The sequence below is a fragment of the Oncorhynchus mykiss genome, chromosome 11, assembly GCF_057628025.1.
Source record: "Oncorhynchus mykiss isolate SJ-2025 chromosome 11, ASM5762802v1, whole genome shotgun sequence".
Taxonomy (NCBI): Eukaryota; Metazoa; Chordata; class Actinopteri; order Salmoniformes; family Salmonidae; genus Oncorhynchus; species Oncorhynchus mykiss.
The window spans coordinates 44,230,001-44,255,640 of record NC_143032.1 but is presented as its reverse complement, the minus strand read 5'-3'; the positions used below and the strand labels follow the sequence as shown (position 1 = coordinate 44,255,640).

Genomic DNA, 25,640 nt, shown 5'->3' with positions numbered 1-25,640 from the left:
AGTTGCTAGGCTCACAGGGCTCTCTCTCCTTCTGTCTCTCTCTGCAGTGCTCAGATAGCTAGGCTAGGCTAGGTGCTAGGCTCAAAGGGCTCTCTCTCCTTCTGTCTCTCTCTGCAGTGCTCAGATAGCTTGGTTAGGTGCTAGGCTCACAGGGCTCTCTCTACTTCTGTCCCTCTTTGCAGTGCTGAGATAGCTAGGCTAAGCTAGGTGCTAGGCTCACAGGGCTCTCTCTTCTTCTGTCTCTCTCTGCAGTGCTCAGGTAGGTAGGCTAGGTGCTAGGCTCACAGGGCTCTCTCTCCTTCTGTCTCTCTCTGCAGTGCTCAGATAGCTTGGTTAGGTGGTAAGTGCACTATTCTCACACAGCTCTCTCTCTCTCTCTCTCTGACAGCTGGTGCAGGAGCCTGGTGGTGATCATAGCTCTTTGATCTGTTGGATTTACTGGTAGACTCTCCATGAACCCACGTTATTTAAAGCATCTCTTTCCTCTGCTTTTGGAGAGGGGAGCGGAGGGTAGGTGAGGACAAGTGTAGTGTGGGGGGTGGGCGTTGTGGGTACTTGTCCCACTGGTAATTCCAGGAATATATATTGTTCCTCCTGTAAACCTACTCTTTTTTTTATTTTGTAATATTAATTTGCTTGCTAAATATTCATGTGGTGTTTTGTCCGTGACAGCCATCCTCCCCCGCCTCTGTGTGTGCCAAGGATGGTGTGCTCTCTCTCTCTCTCTCTCTCTCCCTCTCTCTCTCTCTCTCTTGCTCTCTCTCTCTCTCTCATATGTGTGTGTTTAAATATGTGTGATTTTTTTCCCCAATCACCTGTGTCTCTACTTTGTGCCCTGTGACAATGGTGTCATAGCTCCCTCACTCCTCCTTCCCTCACCCTCTCAGGACTAGCCATGACTCCTGACCCCTAGGGGGCATTGGGGCCAGCTAGCCTTGGAGCTAAGTGTCAACCATCCCACCAAGACCCCCTGCCCAGACAGCCCTCCCTCCCTCCCCATGCTATCCCCTGACAGCCCCACTACACTGCACTGACATAGGTAAGCAGGTAGCGGTTAAGTGCGTTGGGCCAGTACATAAAAGATTGCTGGTTTGAATCCTAGAGCGGACTACTTGAGAAATCTGTTGATGAGGCCTTGAGCAAGGCACTTATCCCTTAATTGCTCCTGTACATCGCCATGGATAAGAACATCTGGTTAAATGTTAATGAATGGGTTGGGGAGTACATCCATAGCCCCTGCTCTTCCCTACTGGGATCTAGCTTCATAGGGAGCAACGATCAGGTTTTTGTTCCATCATTGCCACTGTTGGGACATTGTTGCGTTCATAAGCCTGGGGTGCTGGACCTTTCTCCACAATATCCTGTAAATGAACTAACCCACAACTGTAATGCAAACATTCACGTAAACACTTTAATGTGCGGAGACATGCACACCCCACACACGGAAACAGGGATATATACACACAAGCACTCACATCCCACAGACACATTCAACCACCTAATTGAGGAGAAAGTGTCCGGGGGGGGGGGGGGACATGGTGGGATGTGAGCCTTGCGGGATGAACCATTTGACACACAAGCAGACCCAGAGAAAACAAGCTGTCTCCGGGTTAATTATAGCTCCCTTTTGCAGTTAATAAACACGTTTCTGATCAAGCACATCAAACGATCTGCGATTAATTTCTCCTGCTCTGCCCTCCCCTGCTCGCTACCATGTATCCCCTCAGTTTGGAGCGCTCAACTGTTTCATTGCAATTTGATTTATTTTAAAACACTTCATAGTGTGTATAGACTAATTATAGTCACATCAAAGAGTAGCTAAATGCCTTTGAATGAGAGAAGATTGCTGCAGGGAGGAGGATGGCTTTATGTCGAAATCTACCAAGTTTTAATAGCGGGAATAATTCATATTTATCCTGAGAGTCCCGGGAAATACAGAAATATGTGGCCAGTTAAAGCATTTAAAACCAAAGAGATTGTCAATATAGCCAGGGTTCCCAAATAAGATTATCGCAGCCCCACCTTATCGGCTTGGCTGCGGCACTATGTAAAGATGTCATGTTTTTATCATGTTCCTCAATTATTTCAGCGCATTTCAGCAGTCTCGACAGAGCGTGCTCAGGACATATATACAAACGTTGTATATATGACGACAGTCAAATGAAAAAAGACCAAATTACCTTTGTTGTTAATCTTGCTAGATAACCTCCGTCAACAAATGACCGAATGTCTCCTATTCAGCTAAATTTAGTTGATGATTATACAGATAGCAGATCAGTTCATGAATAACGGGGTGATGAAGAGTGCAAATAGTTTAAATATCAAGGTATCTTCACAGGTACCAACTTTCAATGTTTTAAAAATTGAAATTTCTACTCTCATACCTTTTTTGTTGAGCACACATTATCTACCGAAGCGCACATATGGGCAGCAATACGAGACAGCACGGAGAAGCGGGGGGGACATGTTTTGGCCATATTATGACATGCGTAGGCGAGACGTGCTTTGATAATGCAACCTATGGATGAGAGAATAACGTTTTTTTTTCATCTAAAGTTATTATTATTTATTTTTTTCATGCCGGGTCGGGATTTGGGGTTTCAGTGGGATTGGGGCTGGATAGGACAATAGCATAGACTCTAGGACAGGACAAGATAGCATTTTCCCTCATGCCTCTCTGCACTGTTATCAAATCAAATTGTATTAGTCACATGCGCCGAGTACAACGGGTGTAGACCTTACAGTGAAATGCTTACTTAACAGCCCCTAACCGACAGTGCAGTTTAAAAAAATATTGATAAGAATAAGAGATAAAAGTAACAAGTATTTAAAGAGCAGCAGTAAGAGCACCTGACATTTAATCCTAGTAAAAATTCCCTGTCTTAGGTCAGTTAGGATCACCACTTTATTTTAAGGATGTGAAATGCCAGAATAGTGGAGAGAATGATTTATTTAATATTTCATTTATTTCATCAGTTCAGTTTTTCAGTTCTGCCCACAAATGTTCTATAGGATTGAGGTCAGGGCTTTGTGATGGCCTCTTCAATACCTTGACTTTGTTGTCCTTAAGCCATTTTGCCACAACTTTGGAAGTATGCTTGTAGTCATTTGACCCATTTGCGACCAAGCTTTAACTTCCTGACTGATGTCTTGAGATGTTGCTTCAATATATCCACATAATTTTTCGTCCTCATGATGCCGCCACCCCTGTGCTTCATGGTTGGGATGGTGTTCTTCGGCTTGCAAGCCTCCCCCTTTTTCCTCTAAACATAACAATGGTCATTATGGCCAAACAGTTCTATTTTGTTTAATTCGGGTCATGCATGCATTCCGACAGTGTCAATTATGTGTGTGCTTTGAATTCATGCCGACTTTGTGTTAAGTAAATATCCGAGATTAAAGGCTTCCATGCGACAACCTGTTTGGATAATGTGCTTTTTTGTTTTTTGCTAATCTGATACTGTTCATGTTGTGTATTTTGTGTATTTTCATTAGTGGCGACATTGGGGGGGAAATGTAATTTCCCAGGTCTTGTGAAGAGTGCTCCTGGGACAGTCCCAAGATCCTGGTTACCCATGTTAATCCCTATGTTGGAGTGAATAGTAGCCTAGCATTCTCCCTCCCTCCGTCTCTCCTCTCTTTCTCTCTCTCTCTATCCTCTCTGCATCTCTTTGGCTCTATCAAACCCAACCCTATCTCTCTATCCGTTTTCTTTCCTTCTCCCGGTCCTTCTTTCTCACAACTCTCCCTCGCTTTTTTTCTCTCTCTCTCTCTCTCTCTCTCTCTCTCTCTCTCTCTCTCTCTCTCTCTCTCTCTCTCTCTCTCTCTCTCTCTCCCCCTCTCTCTCTCTCTCTCTCTGTCTGTAGGACTTGTACTTGGCTTTAAAGCTTCAATCTGTGGTAAATATTGATAAATACGTTTTTGGATTTTAAATTGATGACACACTCATTGATTCTTGAAGAATATGACTTATAGATGCCTCATGAGCTTAGATCAACTGTTGTACCCCGTCAGAACCCAAAATAAAAATAAAAATGTTACTCCAATGTTTGTAAACAAACGGGCTATACTTGCGAACAGTAGAAAGGACACTCCGTCTCCAAATCCACATCAGGCAATTCCAATTGTTGATTAACTTGCACTTGATAAGAGTTAGCCAATTTAAATAGTCGACGTGGTTGGACGTGACCCAACACTTGTTCATTGAAGCCAAAGATTTTTCTCGTCCTCTCTATGAAAGCGTTCTGATAATCAAAGCAACTAGATCACGTGTTTGACTGACCGTTCATTTACAGGTAACACCAAAATAAAGGAAACACCAACATAGAGTGTCTTAATAGGGCGTTGGGGCACCACGAGCCAGTAAAGCATCAATGCACCTTGGCATAGATTCTACTTGTGTCTGGGACTCTGTAGAAGGGAAGCGACAGCATTCTTCCATGAGAATTTCCATCATTTGGTATTTTGTTGGTGTTGTAAAATGCTGTCTCAGGTGCCGTTCCACAATCTCCCGGAAGTGTTAAATTGGGTTGAGTTCTGGTGACTGAGACGACCATGGTATATGGTTTGCATCGTTTCGTGCATCTCAAACCACTGGGACCACTCGTGCCCTGTGGATGGGGGCATTTTCATCCTATTGGGGCATAGCCATGGTAGCCAAAATCGAGGTCTGCTCAGAATTCTATATCTGACCCTAAGCCTGATGGGATTTTAGTTGCTTAAATAACTCAGGAACCACACCTGTGTGGAAGAATCTGCTTTCAATATACTTTTTATCCCTCATTTACTCAAGTGTTTCCATTATTTTGTCAGTTACATGTAGGTCTCAGTGTAGAGCACCTAGATGATGTATACCCCTGACTTCCATTTCCTACCAGTACCGGCCAAGCCCATTCAAATGGCACCGATAGGATGTCGGGGACCAGCTATCCTTTGTACATGCATACACACACACACACACACACACACACACACACACACACCAATAACAGCCATAGTGTGCTCTGCCAGTGTGCCTGTCTGTGTCTGTCTGTCTTTCAGCCTATTTGTCTGCCTGTCTCCCTGCTTGCCTGCTTGTCTCCCTGCCTGCCTGCTTGTCTCGCTGCCTGCCTGCCTCCCTACCCTTCCTAGTTGCCTGTCTGCCTGCGCTCCCCTTTTCATCTTCCTCCGTTGCCAGGGGTGCGGAGGGGGAGGCACGGCGCGCAGGGGGGTGTCTAACCCGCTGTAACCTTCCCGCTCAAGCAGTGAAAAGGAGCATGGTTATTGGACAAGATGGAGCCGTGTTATATAAGGGCTTATGTAAGAATGCATCTGTCTCCCAATACGCAAATGTGTGGGTTGCCAACCAACTGTCCCACCATCTCCACCTCACAACAGAACATACAGAATGTATAGGTCTATTCACACACACACACACACACACACACACACACACACACACACACACACACACACACACACACACACACACACACACACACACAAACACACACACGTGTGCTGTATTTACAGTATATAGGTTCTGTGTGTATTTTTCTCTGCGGGGAATACAGATATTTTTCTTTTACGGTATCTCTTCCCGCTCTGTCTCCGTACGTAGGTAGTCTCAGATGTGAGCAGATGTCGTGTTGTTTGATAAGGGCTGAGGAGGATGGGTTGTGGAGAAAAAGTTGGAGGACATGCGTTCCATACGGACTCTCAGTGGGTGGATGAGGTGCTAGGAGTTCGATGATGATGGTGGGAGAGCTATTTCCAGACCATGTCCCATCACCGTTTTGGTGGAGAGACAAGCGTGACTTTGGCCGGATGCCGGACTTGACAAACACCAAGGGAACGTTCTCTTGCATTGATGTTAATGTGCGTATCAGGTCAGGATTTGGGTCTATCCCTGGAGCTTTTCAGAGAACTCTCGTTCTTTCTGCTCTGGTGTCAAGTTCTTTGGGACTTCAGTGGCTTCTGCCTCAGCCTGTCCTCCTCCTCTTTCTCTTCCTCCTGCCTCTTTCTCTTCCTCCTGCCTCTCTCCAGCCGCTGTACTGCTGGCCCATAGTGACCCTGAGGCCAGTTCTGCTCAGCTTTTCTCTGCCCTCCCGGGCCTCAGTCTGAACACATGGTGTAGTGGCAACCACATGCCAACCGGCCAGCTCTCCTGTGGCGCGCCACTGGAGAAGTCACTAATGTGTTTCTATAGCCTACACAGTATGAAGGTAGTATGCACTCACTACTGTAAGTCCGTCAATGTAAAAATCCCCCTCTCTCTCTCTCCCTCTCTCCCTCCCAGCCTCCTATCACTGTCAAACCCTACTGCTTTCCTCAAAACACAACCTTTAACCTTTAGCAAATCATACTTTTTCTCCAACTTATTTCTAGCTCTCGCCCCGATTACCAAGAGCCAGATTCTGTTGTTTCCTGTATTCACCACGGTCAAATCAACTCGTTAAGAAAACCATCCCAATGCCAAGACATAAAACCCCCCACATCCACGTCCGGTAGTGTATTCACACCCTCTCCTCTGAAAGTCTGACTAGTTTAGTGTAGTAGGCTTTTTTTTTTTCCTGTCAAGGTTTTACATAGCTGGCGGGGTGCAGTGGGAGTCTCTCTCTCTCTATTTCTCTCTCTCAATGCTTCCCCCCCTCTATCTCTGTCTCGGGCGGTCGGTCGGTCGGAGCGCTAGCCTGGAGAGAAGCCGGTCTGTATCGTCCAGAGCAGAGCGGCGGTGTTGAGTCAGGCGTGCGCGTTGAGGTGTGCTATCAGTGCCACGATAGGGAGGAGAGAGTGAGAGGCTATGATAAATGGAGGGGGGCACCAGCCGAAATTAGTGGAGCTCTATGCAAAGCGCCCCGTTTTGTTTGACGTGAAACAAAAGGACCACCATGATAAAAGTGCCAGCCAGCACAGCAAGGCAGCAACACCTCAGCTGAAGACATGCAAGCCCTGTGTGTGTGTGTGTGTGTGTGTGTGTTTGTGTGTGTGTGTGTGTGCTCATCTGTGCATGTTTGTGCACGTGTATGTCTGTCAACTATATTATTATTCTAAAATTCCTTATACACGCTTTGTGTCTGTGCTGTATGGAGCTGAAATACAGACATCTAATTTCTATCTCTTGATGAATAGTCTCCGAGAGCCTCCCCTCTTAGGCTAAATTGGACTGTTTAAATGTCCTGGCTACAAAACCTGATTTGATTTGAATTGATTTGTTTGTTTCTGAAAGAAACCTCAATACCTGGTGAGGCTTGCTAGATTGATAGACCAAGGCCTTTCTTCCACACAACACATTGTACCCCCACTGAAACCTTCTATCAGACACCCAGCGTGATTATGTACGAATGGCCTTCATTGGCCATCCATTTCAAAGCACTACTGCCCCTGCGTTGTGACAAGACGACGGTCTCTGAAATGACGGCTGCTTATCCGTCTGAAAGAGATGCGCACAATAGCCTGTGTGAACATTTCCCCTCGATAGTCTGCCATTATTTTCACTTTTTGGCGTTTTGTTTATTCTCGCAATCATTTTTTGGTTATTAGATTAAATTTCGGACGAGTTTGTGAAGTGTTTCTCTCTGTGCTGCCGCCTAAGCGCAGCTCGAATCACATGCGATTGTTAAATTGGTTGTCTTTTTGTTTCTGGGGCGATGCTTCACAAGCAAGCTAAATGCAGATTGTTAAGATGTGCGTGCGTACTAGCTGATATCTCCTTGCTGCTGATCCCAGAAATGTTCCATATGCGTAAAAAGCCTATTTCTCTCAAATTGTGTGCATACATTTTACATCCCTGTTAGTGAACATTTCTCCTTTTCCAAGATAATCCATCCACCTGACAGGTGTGGCATATCAAGAAGCTGATTAAACAGCATGCTTGTTACACAGGTGTACCTTGTGCTTGGGACCATAAAAGGCCACTATAAATGTGCAGTTTTGTCACACAACACAATGCAGTACGTCCAACCGGCCTCACAACCTCAGACCACGTGTATGGCGTCGTTTGGGTGAGCGGTTTGCTGATGTCAACGTTGCAAACCGAATGCCCTGTGGTGGCGGTGGGCAGGCATAAGTTACGGACAACGAACACAATTGCATTTAATCGATAGCAATTTGAGAGCACCGACATACCGTGACGAGATCCTGGGGCCCATTCATCCGCCGCCATCACCTCATATTTCAGCATGACCTCATATTTCAGCATGAAATACGAGGTCAGATGGACCTGTAAACAATTCCTGGAAGCTGAAAATGTCCCAGTTCATCCATGGCCTGCATACTCACCAGACATGTCACCCATTGACCGTGTTTGGGATGCTCTGAATCAACGTGTACTACAGCGTGTATTTCGCTACACTCGCATTAACATCTGCTAACCATGTGTATGTGACAAATACATTTGATTTGATTTGGAGTATGTGGACACGTCGAACATCTCATTCCAAAATCTAAAAAGTTGGTCACCCCTTTGCTCTAACAGCCTCCGCTATTCTGGGAAGGCTTTCCGCTAGATGTTGGAACTTGCTTCCATTCATCCACAAGAGCATTAGTGAAGTTGGGCCCTGATGTTGGGTGATTAGGCCTGGCTCGCAGTGGGTGTTCCAATTCATCCCAAAGGTGTCCGATGGGGTTCAGGGCTTTGTGCAGGCCAGTCAAGTTCTTCCACACCGATCTCGACAAACCATTTCTGTTTGGACCTCGCTTTGTGCACAGGGGTATTGTCATGCTGAAACAGGAAAGGGCCTTCCCCAAACTGTTGCCACAAAGATGGTGTTAAGATTTCCCTTCACTGAAACTAATGGGCCTAGCCCGAAACATGAAGAACAGCCCCAGACCATTATTCCTACTCCACCAAACTTTACAGTTGGCATTATGAATTGGGGCAGGTAGCGTTCTCCTGGCATCCGCCAAACCCAGATTTGTCTGTCGAACCTTCAAGAGAACTCGCTTCCACTGGTCCATAGTCCATTGGCGGCAAGCTTTACACCACTCCTGCCAATGCTTGGCATTGCGCTTGGTGATCTTAAGCTTTTGAGTAGCTGCTCAGCCTTGAAACCCATTTCATGAAGCTCCCGACTAATAGTTCTTGTGCTGATGTTGTTTTCAGAGGCAGTTTGGAACTCGGTAGCGAGTTCCAAAGGACAGTACCAAGGACAGACAATTTTTACGCTCTACACACTTCAGCTCTCGTCGGTCCCATTCTGTGAGCTTGTGTGGCCTACCACTTTGCGGCTGAGCCGTTGTTGCTCCTAGACGTTTCCACTTCACAATAACATTACTTATAGTTGACCAGGGCAGCTTAAACAGGGGAGAAATTTGACAAACTGACTTGTTGGAAAGGTGACATCCTATGACGTTGCCCCTTTGAAAGTCACTGAGCTCTTCAGTACGGGCCATTCTACTGTCAATGTGTGTCTATGGAGATTGCATGCCTGGGTGCTCGATTTTATACACCTGTCATTAACATGTGGCTGAAATAGCTGAATCCACTCATCTGATGTAGTGTCCCCATACTTTTGTGAATCTATGACCAACAGATGCATATCTGTATTCCCAGTCATATGAAATCCATAGATTAGGGACTCATTAATTTATTTTAATTGTCTGATTTCCTTATATGAACTGTAACTCAGTAAAACCTTTGAAATTGTTGCGTTTTATATTTGTGCTAGCCTACTGCCTGCATTTACACAGCTGTTTACAGGGAAGAAGCCTGCTTACACTGTGTGTGTGTGTGTGTGTGTGTGTGTGTGTGTGCGCGTGCGTGTGCATGCGTCGGGCGTGAGTTTGTGTGTTTTTGTGGTTGTACAGTATGTTTCTATTGCTTAATGTATTCATTATCTTATAACAGATATATAGATCATTTCTATTAATCAATCACCCATAACCCTAACCCACACGTCTGCAGTAGAGGAGAACGACTTTTTTTTACATCTACTGCTTCATGTATTGTGAGGTATCACATGTCCTCAAGAGAATTATGAGCATTTTTTTTTAGTCGTGTGCCTTTTCTCCTCTTTATTTTCCTCTTTCCCGTCACGCTGTCTTGTGTCGGAGGGTTCAGGGTTTCACCGGGTCGCCTCGGCGACGCACACCGCTCTTCCGCTCTTCCCCCCCCCCCCCCACACACACACAAACACACAGATGTTACCATGGCAATGTAATTGAAAATCATTACGTCTCAAACAAGTATTGTTAAAGTGACTATTCATAATTTTCCTCTTTTCACAATTTTTTTTTTTTTTTTGTGTGTCTCCTTTTATTCTGTTTCTCGCCTAGTGAAAAGGAGAGAAAAATCTATCCATCCTAGCCGGTTGTGTAAGGATAGGATTTCTTTTCTTGCCTGCCTTCTTTTCAGGCCGGTGAAGGAAACCAACCTAGTTTAAGAGTTCACTTGAATCTTAAGGGATTCATCATTACATATTTACTGGCTGTGGATGATATAGCTGTAAGGTTTTACCCGGGCCCATTGATCTACTGCGCATGTTCGCTCCCGAGGTTACGGGACGTGCTTATATTTGCATAAGGCCCTGGGCAAGGTTCTTTTTTAGCATTGATTGGCCTGTCCATGAGAGCCCGGTGCCTCCTCGCATTGATCATTTTGTTTTTTCCCGGAGACAGTGTTACACAGAGTTCACATCCAACATCATAGACCTGCCGGGGAAAGAGAGGAGGAGAGGAGAGTGAAATCTTTACCGGCAATATCTTCATAAATTGTCACACTCCTGACTCCTCTCCCTCTGTCAGTTAGCAGAGTCAATTTCTCTTTCACTCTAGTTACCTCCGTCCTCTTTTTGTTTTTATTTGACCTTTATTTAACTAGGCAAGTCAGTTAAGAACACATTCTTATTTTCAATGATGGCCTAGGAACAGTGGGTTAAATGCCTTGCCTCTCCCTCCTTCTCCTTCTAGTTACCTCTTCATCCTCTCCCTCATTCTCGACCTTTGTATTCTCATCTAATGGTGTGTTCAAGCAAAATATACTTAATGCACAAAATATACACATATTCATTGGCACACACACATTCATTGGCACACACACACACACACACACACACACACACTCTCTTCCTCCATCTGAGCCCCACCATACATACAGTACCTGGGTCCCAGAGTATTATCAGCTTCCAGCTAAAATCGAACAGCTTCCACCTCCCTTCCAGCCCCCTCCTTCCCTCCTTCCTCACCCTCTATTTCAACCCTCACTTTCTAACAATGTGGTGGGAGAGAGAAATACTTTTCCTTTCTTCTTCTGTTTTTACCCGGATTCTCCTGTCTTTGCCATGTTTTTTTCCCTGTCTCTACTCCTCTCCCTCCAACTCTCCCTCCTTTTCTCTCCGTCTCTTCTCAGGTTGAACTCACCGCTGGTGGCGTAGACCGAGTCTTTCTATGCTGTCTTTCTATGTGTACCTGCAAGGTGTTCGGAGGGCAAGTGTGTACCTTGCTCATTTCACACACACACACAACACACACACGCACACGCTGCTCAGGGTGGTCAGGCTGGCGTGGCGTGTGCTGTGTGTGTGTGTAGCAGCAGTGGTGGCGGCGTCGGCAGTGGCTAGACTCCCATGCTGCATCTTTCTTTGTTCTGCTCTCCTAGCTGAGCCCGTCGCTTTGTCTCTCTCTCTCTCCCCCTCGCTCCGCCTCAGAGGTGAACTCTCCCTCTACCACACTGCCTGAGCCCGACCTCCTCTCTCTCTCTCTCGCTCTCCCCTCTTACTCTCTGCCCTTTTCCGTCTGGCTCGTCCTCATTTCCCTCCATCTGGGCTGTGAGTGTAACAGTATGTAGTTAGCGATCTGTGTTGTCTTTTAGGTACTTAGGACAGTGGAAGGGTAGACTGCAGAGAGAAGATGGAGGGGTGAGAATGAGCAGAGACAACAGATAGCTCAGACAAATAGCCTGTCTAACGTCTCGCCTTTTATCCTAGCATTTTCTATTGGGAATACTACCAATTTCAGTGAACCGGAATAGCTACACTGCCGTTTAAATACACACCATCGAAAAAGTAAATGGAAGGAAATTGGCCTGGCCCGGTCTTGCAGGTATTGCTCGACGATATCTAAATGTGAGCGATACGATAGATTTTTACCCGCGACTCACAGCTGGCTGAAATAGTAGAACAGTAAAATAGTCAAAAGTAGAACATAGAACATAAGTGGTTGAAAACCAGGTTTCGGGGGGAGGAGAGGCAGATCCCGGTACGAATGTCTATGACTCAGGGTTGACTCTGCAGCCCTCTCTCCCAATGTCTCTCTCTCATCTACCTCCCTCTTCCCCCTCCCTTCCTCACCTCTCCGCCTGCCTTTCTCCGTCTCTCTCCATGCCTCTGTGCTTTCTACGTTTATTGTAGAGCCTGAACTTTTGAAATTCCAGGTTGACTTTTTCCCTGTGTGTTTCTTGGTAGAGGCAACGTGCACACTTTTCACATGCGCACACAGGGGATTATACTGTCAAGTTAAAGACAGAATATCATACAAGGAAGATGTCCACAAGTCCATCAGGCAGTGTGTTCAAATTGTGCTAAGCTGCTGTTGTGGTGGCATTATATGCGAATCCGCACCTTCCAATACATCAAGAGTCGTGCTTGAATTCTTTACGACAGTTTTTTTTTTTTTTTTGCGGGGGTATGTTTAAGTTATGTACCTGCGGTAAAACATATTTAATTTTTAAGTCCGGAAAGCGGACACTGAAAAGAGATGAACTGTTTTATGTGCCATTTTAAGGTTTTATGTGCTGTGAAATATGATGGGGTTGAGAAGCAGCCGAGAGGGAAGAAAGAAATTAAAGAGAGAGAGAGAGAGAGAACCTCTGCGTCTTTGCCTCCTGGCTTGGAACAGCCTTTGATGTCATAGCTAGCTCGGAGCTGAATGCGGAACTCACCGAGGTGCAGGCCTTGTTTCACGGTGGGAATCTGAGGCTACGCACGGCACTGTCCGTCCCAGGGAAGGAAGAAAAAAAACACACACTCACACGTAACCAAGCCACAATGTGTGTAATAGAGAAGTGAGGGGGCGGTGAGATACACAGAGAAAGAGAATCAGACCGACCCGGACCTTTTGCTCTCTTCTTCTTCTCTTTATAGCGTGAGCGTCGCTACGTGCCTCTGTGTTCCTGTGGGTTTATGGCTCTATGATAGCAGGCTCAAGACTGTGTGCACCTAGAGATGATTTGAAGTGTGTCTTTAATTGCACTTTAATTGTCACCACTTGTGTACTTTCGCTTGTGTGTTTGACTTGTCTTGCGCATGTGATTGTGTGGGGCCTGTGTATATGTCCATTCCTCCTGGCTTGTGGCAGTTATTAATTTGTGTGCGTGTGTGTGTTTGCGAGCGTGCGCGCGCGTGTGTGTGTGCGAGCGTGTGAGATTGAATCAGTGGTCAGGCCACGCTGGCTTTAGTTATTCAGCCTGTGTCTCTGTGCCTTCTGTATTCAGCTCTTCCTATTAGACGCCTTCACACTCTACCATTCCTCTGGACTCGCTGACATCGGCTTTCATGCATGGCCTGCTACTCCCTCTTTGCCTCGCCTGCCCACATTCTCTCTCTCTCTCGCTCTCTCTCTCTCTCTCTCTCTCTCGCTCTCTTTCTCGCTCTCTCTCTCCCTCTCTCTCTCTTTCGCTCTCTCTCTCGCTCTCTCTCTCTCGCTCTCTCTCTCTCGCTCTCTCTCTCTCGCTCTCTCTCTCTCGCTCTCTCTCTCCCGCTCTCTCTCTCTCTCTCAAGCTGCCTGCCTGCCTGGAACATTAAAAACATCTTGGCTGTGTCAAAAATCTTCTAATACCCCCCCCCCCCCCCGTTCCTCACCACCCTCAACGCTTACTCTACCCCCCCCCCCCCCCCCCCACACACACACACACACACACAGAAGCCTATCAGATGTGATGCCACATCCCCTGTGACTCAAACCTCTTCACTCCTCTCTCGCTCTCCACCCATCCCTCCTTCCCTCTCTCTTTTTCTATGTACAGGGAGAGGGTAACTCGATTTGGTCTCATTTCTCTTTGATGAAAACACTAGGGGGCACTGCCTGTCCTTTGTTACCTCTCTCTCCCCATTGCAGGTCTGGATAACTGTGTGTGTGTGGTTAAGGGCGGTTCTCTCATGTGTTTTCCGTAGATCAGAATTCACTAATAATACATTTGCCGTTAGGTGGTGCGGCAGCTAGAAGTGGTGTCGAGGTGCATTCTGTGTCTGGTCTGACGCTGAACCCCGGCTCTGAGGTTAATGAAAGGGGCTGGAACAGCATAGAGGAGAGGAAAGAAAGAAGAGGACAGAGGGACAGCCAGTCCACTGACACCTAGGTTCACCTACAGCCCTCAGAGGCCACTCTCAGTGACAGGCTCTCATTCCCCTCTCTATCCCCAGGTGTCCATCTCTGTCCCCTGGGCGACACTGTGTGTGACACTGGGTGTCTGTTTCGGTGGTCTCCGTGCACACAGAGCTGGCCAGGTCATTAGCAAAGAAAGAGAGAGGCCCGGTAGGCCCGAGGCTAGCGTTACCGCCTGGAACCTGGGTCAGGGCAGGGCGGCTAGCCGAGCCCAGAGAGGAGAGCACTCCCCAAGAGCACAGAGAGTACAGGCCTTTGTTTTCACTTAGCTAGTTTATCACAATTTATTGAAAAATTCCCCACCTGATCTGGCTGTGTGGTGGATATGTATGCATAAACTATATATAGTTACTGTGTGGATTTTATTGATATCTAATTTGTACATTTTTGGGATTATGGCTGTTTTTGTGACAGATGGTATCAGTGAATTATTGATGTTCTTATAGTTATTTTAGGGAAATCAGAACATATTCCTGATTGGGTTAATTGGGACACATGGTCCAAGCACTCTATGGAGGTGGCTGAGTATATTGTTGCAGATGTGTCAAACCTAGCACAGAACAAAGAGGACTGCACAAACTGCCACGAAGCAGTCTCTCACATCACTGTTCTGAAAAGAGTAAATACACACACACACACACACACACGCATCCTGGAAATGACAAGATAATCACCACATTCAAACTTACCTTCGGCACTGTGTGACTGTCTTCCTCGGCGAGACAAACTAATAAATCAACTATTTTCTTTTCAAATGTCCTCCATCAGTCGAGCCCCTAATTACCATAACCTTACAAAGACCTGACAGAGCCTTAATAGTAAAAAAAAAAGGTCATTTGACTAGAAGTGGAGTTTGGGGGGGGGGGGGGGGGGGGGTCACTCTGGTGGTTTTATCGCCCCCCCCCCCCGTTCAATGGTTTATCCCTCGTTCTTTAGAGGACTTCTTCTTTACGTGATTGAGTGACAAGGTCCTTTTCCCAAATAGCATCTTTTGGTAATGAGAAATAATTGACTCACTAATCAAAAAAGGGTTTGTGAAATCCACAAGCCCCTACTACTGTAATCTTCTCTGGCATTTGGAACAGGATTGACGCGGCTCGTCCTAGCTTCAGGCCAGAGCACTTTGATTTAATTGCATTTTTGATAAGATGGATATAGTTTGGGTCAGAATGTCCCCCCCCCCCCCCTCTTTCTTATAGCTTTTATTGTAATCAACAACAGCAGTGCTTTTAAAAGTAGAACAACAAGTTATGCTATTTGTTGCGCTCTCTTGAGATTTATCTTAGAATCATTGCTAAAATAGGTGATGAAGATTTGGTGTTTTATATACAAGGCTATATGTAGCTGTCTTTCGGTGTTTCTTAGTAACTGTCTGCATGACATCAAAGCTTTGCATTGAAGCAATTGTGTGTTACGGAATCACGAGGTAATAGTTTTAGTAATCATATTTGAATTAAGTGCGAATAAACGAGAACTGAAGTTGCAATTGTGTTCCTCAATTTCCAGTATTTTGTTGTGGCAAAGCAACTATCAAAGTATTTAAATGATTATCGTTATTATTATTTAAACGTTTTAAACGTTTAGGAGATAATATTGCTTTTCTGATCTCGCCTGGCACATTTTACGAACTTTGATTAAAAAAGGAAAATGGAATAAATAAATATGGTCAAAATCATTTCATAGGTCCAGTTTTTCATTAGTTTTGATCATGTTTCATGGATCCGGTTGATTTCCCCTTGAAACTGGTAGTGTGAAAACCTTGTCTTCTTTAATTTAAAACTTTTGATTAGCTGTTTGACTTGAATTTCGATCAAAGCACTATTTCTATGGTCTATTCAAAATGTTCAGACAGGGAATGTCTTGGGTGCGCCTTAAAAAATGCCCCCTCTTTTTACCCCGTATATTATCGGAGTTGATACCAATGAAATAGTGGGTTCCGAAAATATTGGCACCCTTGATAAAGATGAGCAAAAAAAAAAGACTGTGTCAGATCATTTATACAAATACTGAGCCATATTGTATGCTCCAGAATGATGTTATTTTATACTCAGGAAAGCGATTTTAGATTTTTTGTTTTTATAAAGGAAAGGGTCAACATGATTGGCACCTGTTTTCAATACCTTTCCATACATCACCTTACGAGGATACTGAACATTTTTCTGAAATGTTTTATGAGATTGGAGAACGAATGAACCGTTTCTTTGTGGATTTTGATGTGTGCTTGGGGTTATTGTCTGGCTGGATGATCTTGTGGTCATGTGGAATAGAACTCTCTGCCCCACACACACCAGGAGTAGTGGGTTTGGCACTGAAATGAGAATGCATAAGCAGAATAGAACCCAATACCTACTGTAAAATATGGTGGTGTATATTTGATGTTATGGGGTCTATTTATCTTCCACTGGTCCTGGGACCCTTGTTAAGGTCAACGGCATCGTTAACTTTACCCAGTACCAGGACATTTTAGCCCAAAACTTGGTTGCCTCTAAATCTTGGCCGCAAGTGGATCTTCCGGCAAGACAAAAGCACACATCAAAATCCACAAAGAAATGGTTAACTGACCGTAAAAATCAACATTTTGCGTTGGCCATCTCAGTCTCCAGACTTGAACCCCGTTGAAAACCTGTGGTTTGAATTGAAGAGGGCCAGTCCACAAGAGCAGACAAAGGATATCAAGGATCTGGAAAGATCCTGAATGGAGGACTGGTCTAAGATCCCTCCCCAATGTGTTCTCCAGTCTCATTAAACAGTTTAGAAAAAGGCTCAGTGCCGTTACCCTCTCAAGGTATTGAAAAGGTGCCAATCATTTTAATTTAATTTCGGACCAAAACTGTGTATGTTTTAGTTTTTTAGTTTTGCCAATTTTGAACGCTTTCCTCTTGATAATAGTAACAACTTTTTCTCTTAGATTAGCATAATATCAATGCAGGGGTGGTGGACTAAACTTTCTTTAGGATGGGACAATCGAGAAGTTTTACTTTGTGGGACAATTGTACTTCTAGCAGTCTTACAGCATATTTGTAACATTCTCTCTGTTATATATCTCTCTCTATTCTCTATCTCTCTCTATTCTTTATCTCTCTCTCTATTCTCTCTCTATTAACTCTCGCTCTCTCTCTCTCGCTCTCTCTCTCTCTCCCTCCCTCTCTCTCTCTCCCTCCCTCCATGTCTCACCGCTCAGTCTCTCACGCCAGTTAAAAGATGGCTGGTGGCTATGGGAAGTTAATTTCAGATTGTTATATATTTTAATTAATTTCAGTTGGCTCTCTCCAGCTCACTATCCCTCCTTGGAGGACAGGGGGTTCACCGAGTCACTTTTGGGGGGGGGGACTGCGGACTCCCTGCCCCTGGGCTGAGGAGGCGAGTGTGTCTGAAGGAACGGCTGATAACTGAAGGGAGGGAGAATTATTTTGTCACAATCGTTAGCACTTTTTTTTTAACTCTTCTTTTTTTCCTTCTCCATTTGAGCCATGTCTCAGAAATGGGTCGAGTGCCCCTGAAAGTTTCAACAGAACCCCTCCCCTGAGAGTCCAGCTCAGAGAGCCCTTTAAGGGGGTGTCACACAAACATACACTTACCTTACCCGTAGGCGGTTAAGGGCATTGGGCCAGTAACCGAAAGGTCGCTGGTTCGACTCCCCCTGCCGGGCAAGGTGGACAAATCTGCCGCTCTGCCCTTGAGCAAGGCAGTGACCGGGCGCCGATGATGTGGGCGCCCCCCCGGCACCTCCGATTCAGAGGAGCTGGGTTAAAAGCGGAAGACACATTTCAGGTATCCTCCTTTCCCTTTCGTATTCTTCTCTTTGTATTATTTTATATTGTTGGTGCATGGTGTATACCGGCTGTACTTATGGCTAATAAAACTTGAAACTTACCTGACTTGCCAGTGTGCTCAGGAGCTGGCATCTCTGGGTTTAAGGGAAACACATTGTGATTCTCTTGTAACTCCTCACTGGTTAGGAGTGACGCTGTCTGAGGTGAAATATAGTTTAATAAAACAGTTTATAAACTCATGAGCTTATAGTTTGGGACACTTGTGTACTGACAGCGATAGTGTTTATTTCAGTCACAACACGTTGCAGCTCTCTCTTGTGAAGGGAGCAGCACAGTGTGTGAGTGGAGATGGACATGGCTGCCGCAGCATTGCCGCGTGGTGGATATTTAACACGTTAGCTTTGGCAGAGTTGTGTGGTATGAAAACACACTGATTTCCTAAGTGGCAATCATATCAGCCTCGCCGTGAGAGAGGCAGCAGAGAGCAAACATCTGTGTGCGTGCGTGCGCCACTGGTAACAGACTTGCCCGTGTCTGTCTGTCTTTCTGTGTGTGTGTGTGTGTGTGTGTGTGTGTGTGTGTGTATGTGAGGGTCACCCTCTTTCCCTCCCTGGGTTCAAGAGGCCCTGGGTTCTCCTACATGTCACTATTACCCTGAGTTATGACACCAGGGTACCTACCTCTCTCTCCCCTGCCTCCCTCCCTCCTTCTCTCCCTTCATCCATCCATCCTGCTCTCCAGCCGGGAGTCAACCATCCAGAACAATGTTAAAACAGGGTCATCCCCCGCGTGCACTTAAAGGGTGTCAGTTTAACCTGCTCTGAAATACTTACGGCTATTATTGTATCTTATAAATCATTAAGAAAGTTTAATTATACGAAAATTTCATGGAGGAAATGTGCAAGATGACACATGGGAAGGATAATTTAATGGGCCAGCAAGTCCCAGCACTGTGAGAGAAAATATTGAGGTTAGGTTTCTATTTTACTGCACTGCCGTAGGGTGGGGAGACACAGAGTTAGAGAGAGAGAGAGAGACAGTGAGGCCCCGTCAATATCCACAGCATGTTAAAATAACTTCTAATTTCACTCTTTAGACCAGGAGGCTATTCTTACTCCCAGCCAGTCAATTTGGGGAGTGATGAAGATGTTGTCCTTGTACCTTGGCTCGGAATCACTTTTCTTAAGTAAGATATATCCTAATTAAAGTTAGACTTTAATTAGCTACACCCGGGCTGTAATTTCACTTTGTTAAAAAAAAAAAAAAGCCTCATAATTAGAAATTCATGTCAGGAGGAATTCTGAAGCCCTTTACACTCGTACCCGTGTACCCGGGTTTAAAATGGCCGATTTTGGAACTGAACTGCACCTAAATTGGAACTCTGTGGCTGTACAGTGTCATGCTATACATGACCTCAGAGCTCAGGGTCTCCGCTTTCACAGCTCTGTAGGGGTTTTGACTGACAGCCGTCCTGGACTTGAGCACGGCGCGCAGCAAGAACCTTCCCCCATCCCTCTCGCTAATTGGGTACATTTTTCAAATGTTGTGTTGTCCGAGTGAGGGGAAATGCTGTACATGAAGGCGACTCGATGCATTTTGAAAGATGCAACGTTGAGGATTATAATAGATAGCGCTTTGATGTCGTATAAGCAAGCCAAACCCCGGTGAGTGCAAATGTCCACTTCACATTTCCATAGCACGAAACTCACGACGTATACAGTATCAGTGTTTATGATCCCCGTGTCAGGTGTACAGTTACAAGACGACATGGCGTCACACCCCTGGGTTGTTCTGAACGGAATGAGCCTATGTTTGTTTATTGTGAAGGACATTTGCCCGCGGAAACACGCACCTAAATGCACTCATGACTCCTTTCTACGCACACCAAAGTGATGATCTGTTTCTCTGAATTGCCCTTTGAAAGCGTAACACTGTAAGATCACATTGTTTTTTTTTTACGTAGCTAGTCATGTGTGGGAATAGGACAAGCTTTGAAATGACGCCCACCTGACCCAGATTGCGATTTATAATGGTCAGTTTTTTTGACAAGTGCACTTGCTTTAGTTCCTCAACGGCACAGCTAGCAGAGGTCAAGATAGCACCTTATAGTTCAAGACTCTTCTTTGAGTCGTAATAGTTTATTAAAATGACTTTGTCCTCTCACTAAAAACCCTTTCTTTTTTGTTGTTGGTCTTTATGTTGCACCTATCCCACATTTTACAGGAATAGTTTTATCATGTTTCTGAATGTATCCAGGGTATTTTCAGAGTTTGTTATCAACAGACACGGCGTAAAGTCGGCCAAATGTCAAATGCACGTCAAATCACATGTAATGTTTGGATTCAGTCTTGTCAGGTGAGCTGTTTTGTCCTCAATTCTTTGGACTAATAATTTCCCCATAATCTCCTAAACTGTTCCCTTTCAATTGCTACCACGCTGATGCTTTTCATACTCCTCCTGTAAGAAATATTTCCATTTAGCCCTATCCATGTAGGCCAATTCCCATGAGTGTTAGAGGGTTAATTGGTGTTCCTAAACACATACATAAATCGAAAGAGTTAAGTTGATAATGTTACATATTACTAAGAAACTCTATAAAAAGGGGAACGTCTGTGTTACGTCTCTAGGCGTTTGTTTTTCCCGAACTTGGTTATTGTACAATAATGGATGCGCTTCATGACAGTGGAGCATCTGCTAATTAATTCAAAAGTGAAGTTATTATCATACCTGTGCAGATGTTAATAGGACATTAATTGAATGGGGGCTGATAAATAAGGAGACCTGAAAATACCTGAAAATGTCCTGTTTTGTTGTTGTCTGGGTTATAAGTAACACACGAAACGTGCTTAGTCTCTTCAATCACCGGTCTGTCAATCCAACAGGAATTTCTCTGGGTTTCAATTGAGTCAATTGAGTGCGTTTGTATTAAGAGCGTTGTGGAACTGTTACTCAATGCATCAATATAGAGATGGAAGAGCAGCTACTAATAATATTTAGGAATTATAGAAGATGCATTTATTTAGCCAGATTTATTCAGTGATGGAGAGAGAGAGTGTGCATGTGAGACACACACACACACACACACACAGCTGCCTCTCCTCAACCAAGGGTGTGTGTCATTAGGAGCAAACAGCCATGACCAGCTGCTCAGATTGTCTTTGCCACGTTTTCTCAGCGTGAATGCACTTTACCTGACACACACACACACACACACACACACCAAGCGAGTCTACACACACGCTCACACACCAAACGACTGTACACACAGGTACGCGAACACACTGAGAGCTACAAAGAGGCTTGTAAGCAAAAGATACCATTGTTCCCACTGATCAGGGGCTTCCTTGCACTAGCGCACCATTGTGTACGAACGCTCCCTGCCCATAACCCTCCCTTTCCATCCTATCTACCCCTCTCCCTCCCTCATCCGTCCTCCCTTCCTTTTTTCCTCTTGTTTTCCACGGGCACATGCAGGGCGATGTGCCCGCGACCGCTGCGTTTCCTGGCACGCTGCTCCTTATCCTCTGCCTTTTGTTTCCAAGAGGCGGTCGCCATTTTGGCGAACTGCTGTGTCAGTAAATATTTACTGGGCTTCCCTTTCCTGCTGGCCCCCGCTGACGTGTGTGTGGAGAGTCCCCACCCACCCATTCCATGTCCGACACTGTCATTCACCAACGCCTGCAATACCCCCCTTGCCCCTGGACCCCGCTCCCCTCGCCCCCAGTCTCCACCAACCCTCCCCAATCCCTGCACGTGGCGGCCTATTCTGCCTGAGGAAATGGAGGAGGAAGTTCTTTTGCGGCACTCTCCCGGTCGGTCGGTCTGACGGTCGGTCACCTCTCCAGCTCTCCTAAATCACACCAACACCAGGGTTCGCTAAATGGGGGGCCAGGCGAGTAATGGCCCTAAATGCATGTGACCCTAGTCCTTTTTTGACCTTTGCACGGCTGCACGTACAGATGCAAGCTCGCACCTACACACACACACACACTCCCACTTGCTCCCCGTGGCCTCTTGTTGGAGAGGGCTTCCTTCCTGCCGTGCAGACAAAGGATGTCAGTGAGCTGAGCGGACCTGAGTGGACCTGGGGGCCCAGGGCCATCAAAGCAGGGGAAAGCCCTCAAGTTGTCTCTTCCTGTAGAGGGTGTCAGAGCCTGGGGCCATCTGCCTGTGTTTTCACAGCCAGGCCAGGGGTGACAACCAGGAGGCCCCAGGGCTGACCCGGGCCCCCCCCCCACACACACACACACACACACACTTGGTTGGGGTCAGGCCAGTTCAGCGAGGTCAGCACAGCGCGGCTCTGGACAGATTTCTGTTTCACCTCACAGGCTGTCAGTAGGGGAAACCGACCAAAACTACCAGCTCCCAGCCAGTCCTCTAACTGTTCTAGCTGTCACCTCTACAGTGCTTCAGTGTTCTGTCCTGTCTAATCCAGACTGGGATTATCAAGTTGCCAGTGTTTGATTATGGCTCTAATGTCTCCAGCTCCCCTCATTGATTTATGTAAAATCTGCCTGGGGTTGTCACAACACAAGTCAGGGTTTATGTTTGTTTGGCCAGCAGCGACTTCGCAAAAGCCTACAGGCTGTGGTCGTATATGTGTGTGTGTGTGTATAAATGTGTGATTGAATGAGTGTTTGTGTGTGTGTTTCTCTTTGTAAGTGCGTGTGCTTGTGTGTTTGTGCAATCCTCTCCCTCACTGGCAGCAGTTGGACAGTTAATCAATCAAATATTTAAGCAGCACTCCAGCGCTTCGTGAGTAGTCCTAGATTATCCTCCGCTGTTGGCAGCAGTTTGAGCGCATTAGGCCCTCGATCGGGTGGCAAACAACACAACCATCTCCACAGACCCAGGGTGCTTCTCTCTCTCTCTCCTCTGTCTCGCTCGGCCCTCCAAGACTCCATCCGCTCTCCCTGGTAATTGTAGCCGTTCGCTAGCTTGATGATTTGCTCGTGAGCGGCGCTCCCTTTAAAAGGCCTCGTTTATTTCCCCTTCTCTCGATATCTCTCATATCCTTCCCCAGCCCCCCCCCCCCCCCCCCCCCCCCGGGGAAGTCCATTGTGGATTACCATTCAGTTTTCACCCAATTATCCACTGGTTTTCTCTGCCTTTGACACATAATTATCAAAGCCCTAAATAATTGTCTTTATTATTGCCGGTGTTTAGATGGCGGCTGTAGCGCCGGTGCTAGCATCATAGAGAAGGAGAGAGTGGAATGGGAGAGTATTTATCTCGGCGAGAGATGGCTTCGCGTGCAGTTAAATGCAGCCTCGTCTGTTATTTCAACCCGACATCCGACGCCTCATCCTGATAAATAAACATGATTAATACGTTGTTTTTATTTCTCCCTCCTTCTTCTTCTTCGTGTTTCTGTCCCGCTCAAGATCACGGGCGAAAATGCAATTTGTTGCTGCAAAAGTCCTGCAATTAGCTGGCTTTGTGATGGGAAGCAGCTTAAAACGCTAAACACTGTATTTTACTGTAGAGGGCATGTGAGAGGTCAGGGAGTGGGGAGAGAAGGGGGTTGGGGTGGATGGAGGAGCGGTTTGTCAGAAACGGTCATGGAGATTGTCAGAAACTGGATTTAGTGGGCATCTGTTGGCCAAGTGGGTCAGAATTTGACAGTTTTTCAAGGCCTTTTAGCCTCTTCGTCTCTGTATAATATGACATTGCTGTAACGGAAATCAAGTCACGGGGGGTATTGGATAGTATGTGAGGGAGAAGGCTGGCCGTTCATCCAGTGGAAAGGAGAAGGGTGGGTTGTTGATGTGCTCTTGCCTTTTGACCCTACTTGCCTTGTCTGTGTGTTTCAGGATGTAGTCATGGCCTTCGTCTTACACGGTCGGCAAATGTTGCCACTTCCTTTCTTAATACACGTAACAGTACAGCTGCAGTCTTAGTTAGTCGTCCACATCCACCTTCTGTGTATCCTCTCCTTCTCTCTCTCTTTACCCCCCCCCCCCCCCCCATTTCTCCTGTTCCTCACCCCGTCTGGTTGCATCCAGATGCTGTGGTGTGAATGGAAAGGGCACGAGTGAGATAGTGAATGTCTCAACATCTGCCTGTTGGTTTAGTGCAACAAGTATTTCCACATGTTTCTCGTACTGTCGAGGACTGCTGAGAACAGCTGTCCTGAATCCTCTCCTCGTTGCATGGAGGCAGAGCTGGAAGTCTGCTCAATGCATTTTCAAGTATTCTGGTGGAAGTATCATGTTATGGGTATGCTTGTCACCTGCAGGAACTTGGGAGTTTGTCAGGATCAAAAGAAATATGAAAGGAGCAAAGCCCAGATAGAAGTCCTGCCTCAGTCTTCTGAATGTGTAACCCTGGGATGCGCACATTGTAATGCCAGAGACACACCAGAATTGCTTTCCAAGAGGTGTAGAGTGTTCCTGAATGGTTCAGCCTTAGTCCGCACTTAAATCAGATATTGAAAATATTGTTGTCCATCAATAACCACGGTTACATCCACAGTTTTCATGCGAGGCAAGTCATACCGTATAAAAAAAATCACGACAGCTGTGGTGGAAACCGGAATTTTCTGTACAATTTTATAAATGGCGACAGATCATTTGTTTGTTCGACATGGTGGGATCTTTTCGTGTCAGTAAAATGAATTATGCGAGAAATGGTGGTGGAAATATTGATATCATATCAGAGTAAACTTAGCGTAATATGTTTATATGGTGTGTGGTCCTCCCACTACGTCTCCGGAAATCCATGCAGTGTATTTGGCTCTAGATGAAATAAGTTAGGATGAAATTCCCGGGGTGGTGGAAGTGCACGGTGATGAGTTTGACGCTCCTTTCCAATACATTCCAAGGGTCTTATTCTGGTGACATGATGATCGATGCTTGACTGCCGTTATTCACAAATATTTATTCTCTCTCTTATCCATAACAATCTGATGTAGGCTAGCCTACCCGCGCTGGATCTGCGAGCTGTTGGCTAGAGAGCAGGTACCAACAGTTTTGGTGACAAAACTATCAGTAGAGTTGAAAATGCGACGGAAACACATTTAACTGCAGATACCCATAGACTTCCAGTCATTGCGCTAACGCTAGTTAGCACTGGCTCGCGAAACTACCTCTAACTTCCTCCATGCTCGACACAGAGACCTACATTTTTTTCTATCCACAAGTTCATCTGACTCTGGGGAAGTAGATAACGGGATTCATTTCCAAAATCCCGAAGCATCCCTGTATCTGGAAAAAGTACATTTTGTGTTCACTACATCATCAAGCATGGGTTTTTTTATCAGTTTGGTGGAAGCACACCACTGGTGGAATTGTCAAATATTTGCGTGATAATCTGTCGCCAACTGGATGGAAACCTATATATCTACACTGACAATCCAACACACACACACACACACACACGCATATTGACGCCACACACTCACAGTGACACACTTACACACATCACATACGCTGTTGCCACTCTGTATATTATGTCTCCTGATTGTATAGTCCCTTTTACCCCTGCCCACATGTTCGAACTGTATTACCTCAACTACCTCCTTCCCTGCACATTGACTTGGTACTGGTACTCCTTGTATATAGCTCC

At 45.8% G+C, this 25,640-nt stretch overlaps 1 protein-coding gene across 12 annotated transcripts in view; it reads left to right on the top strand.

The window, feature by feature from the left end:
- LOC110535712 (family with sequence similarity 172 member A) overlaps positions 1 to 25,640 on the top strand; it is a 246,421-nt gene that overhangs the window by 137,558 nt on the left and 83,223 nt on the right. For 4 of the 12 annotated variants that reach the window (XM_090190185.1, XM_090190184.1, XM_090190187.1 and 1 more), the window contains exon 9: positions 389 to 3,417. The exons of the other annotated variants lie outside the window; for them this stretch is intronic. In XM_090190185.1, the coding sequence (XP_090046311.1) occupies positions 389 to 445 (57 nt within the window). In that variant the 3' untranslated portion in view covers positions 446 to 3,417. Of the gene's footprint in view, positions 1 to 388; positions 3,418 to 25,640 lie in introns of those variants that run through there. 12 annotated transcript variants of the gene reach the window in all.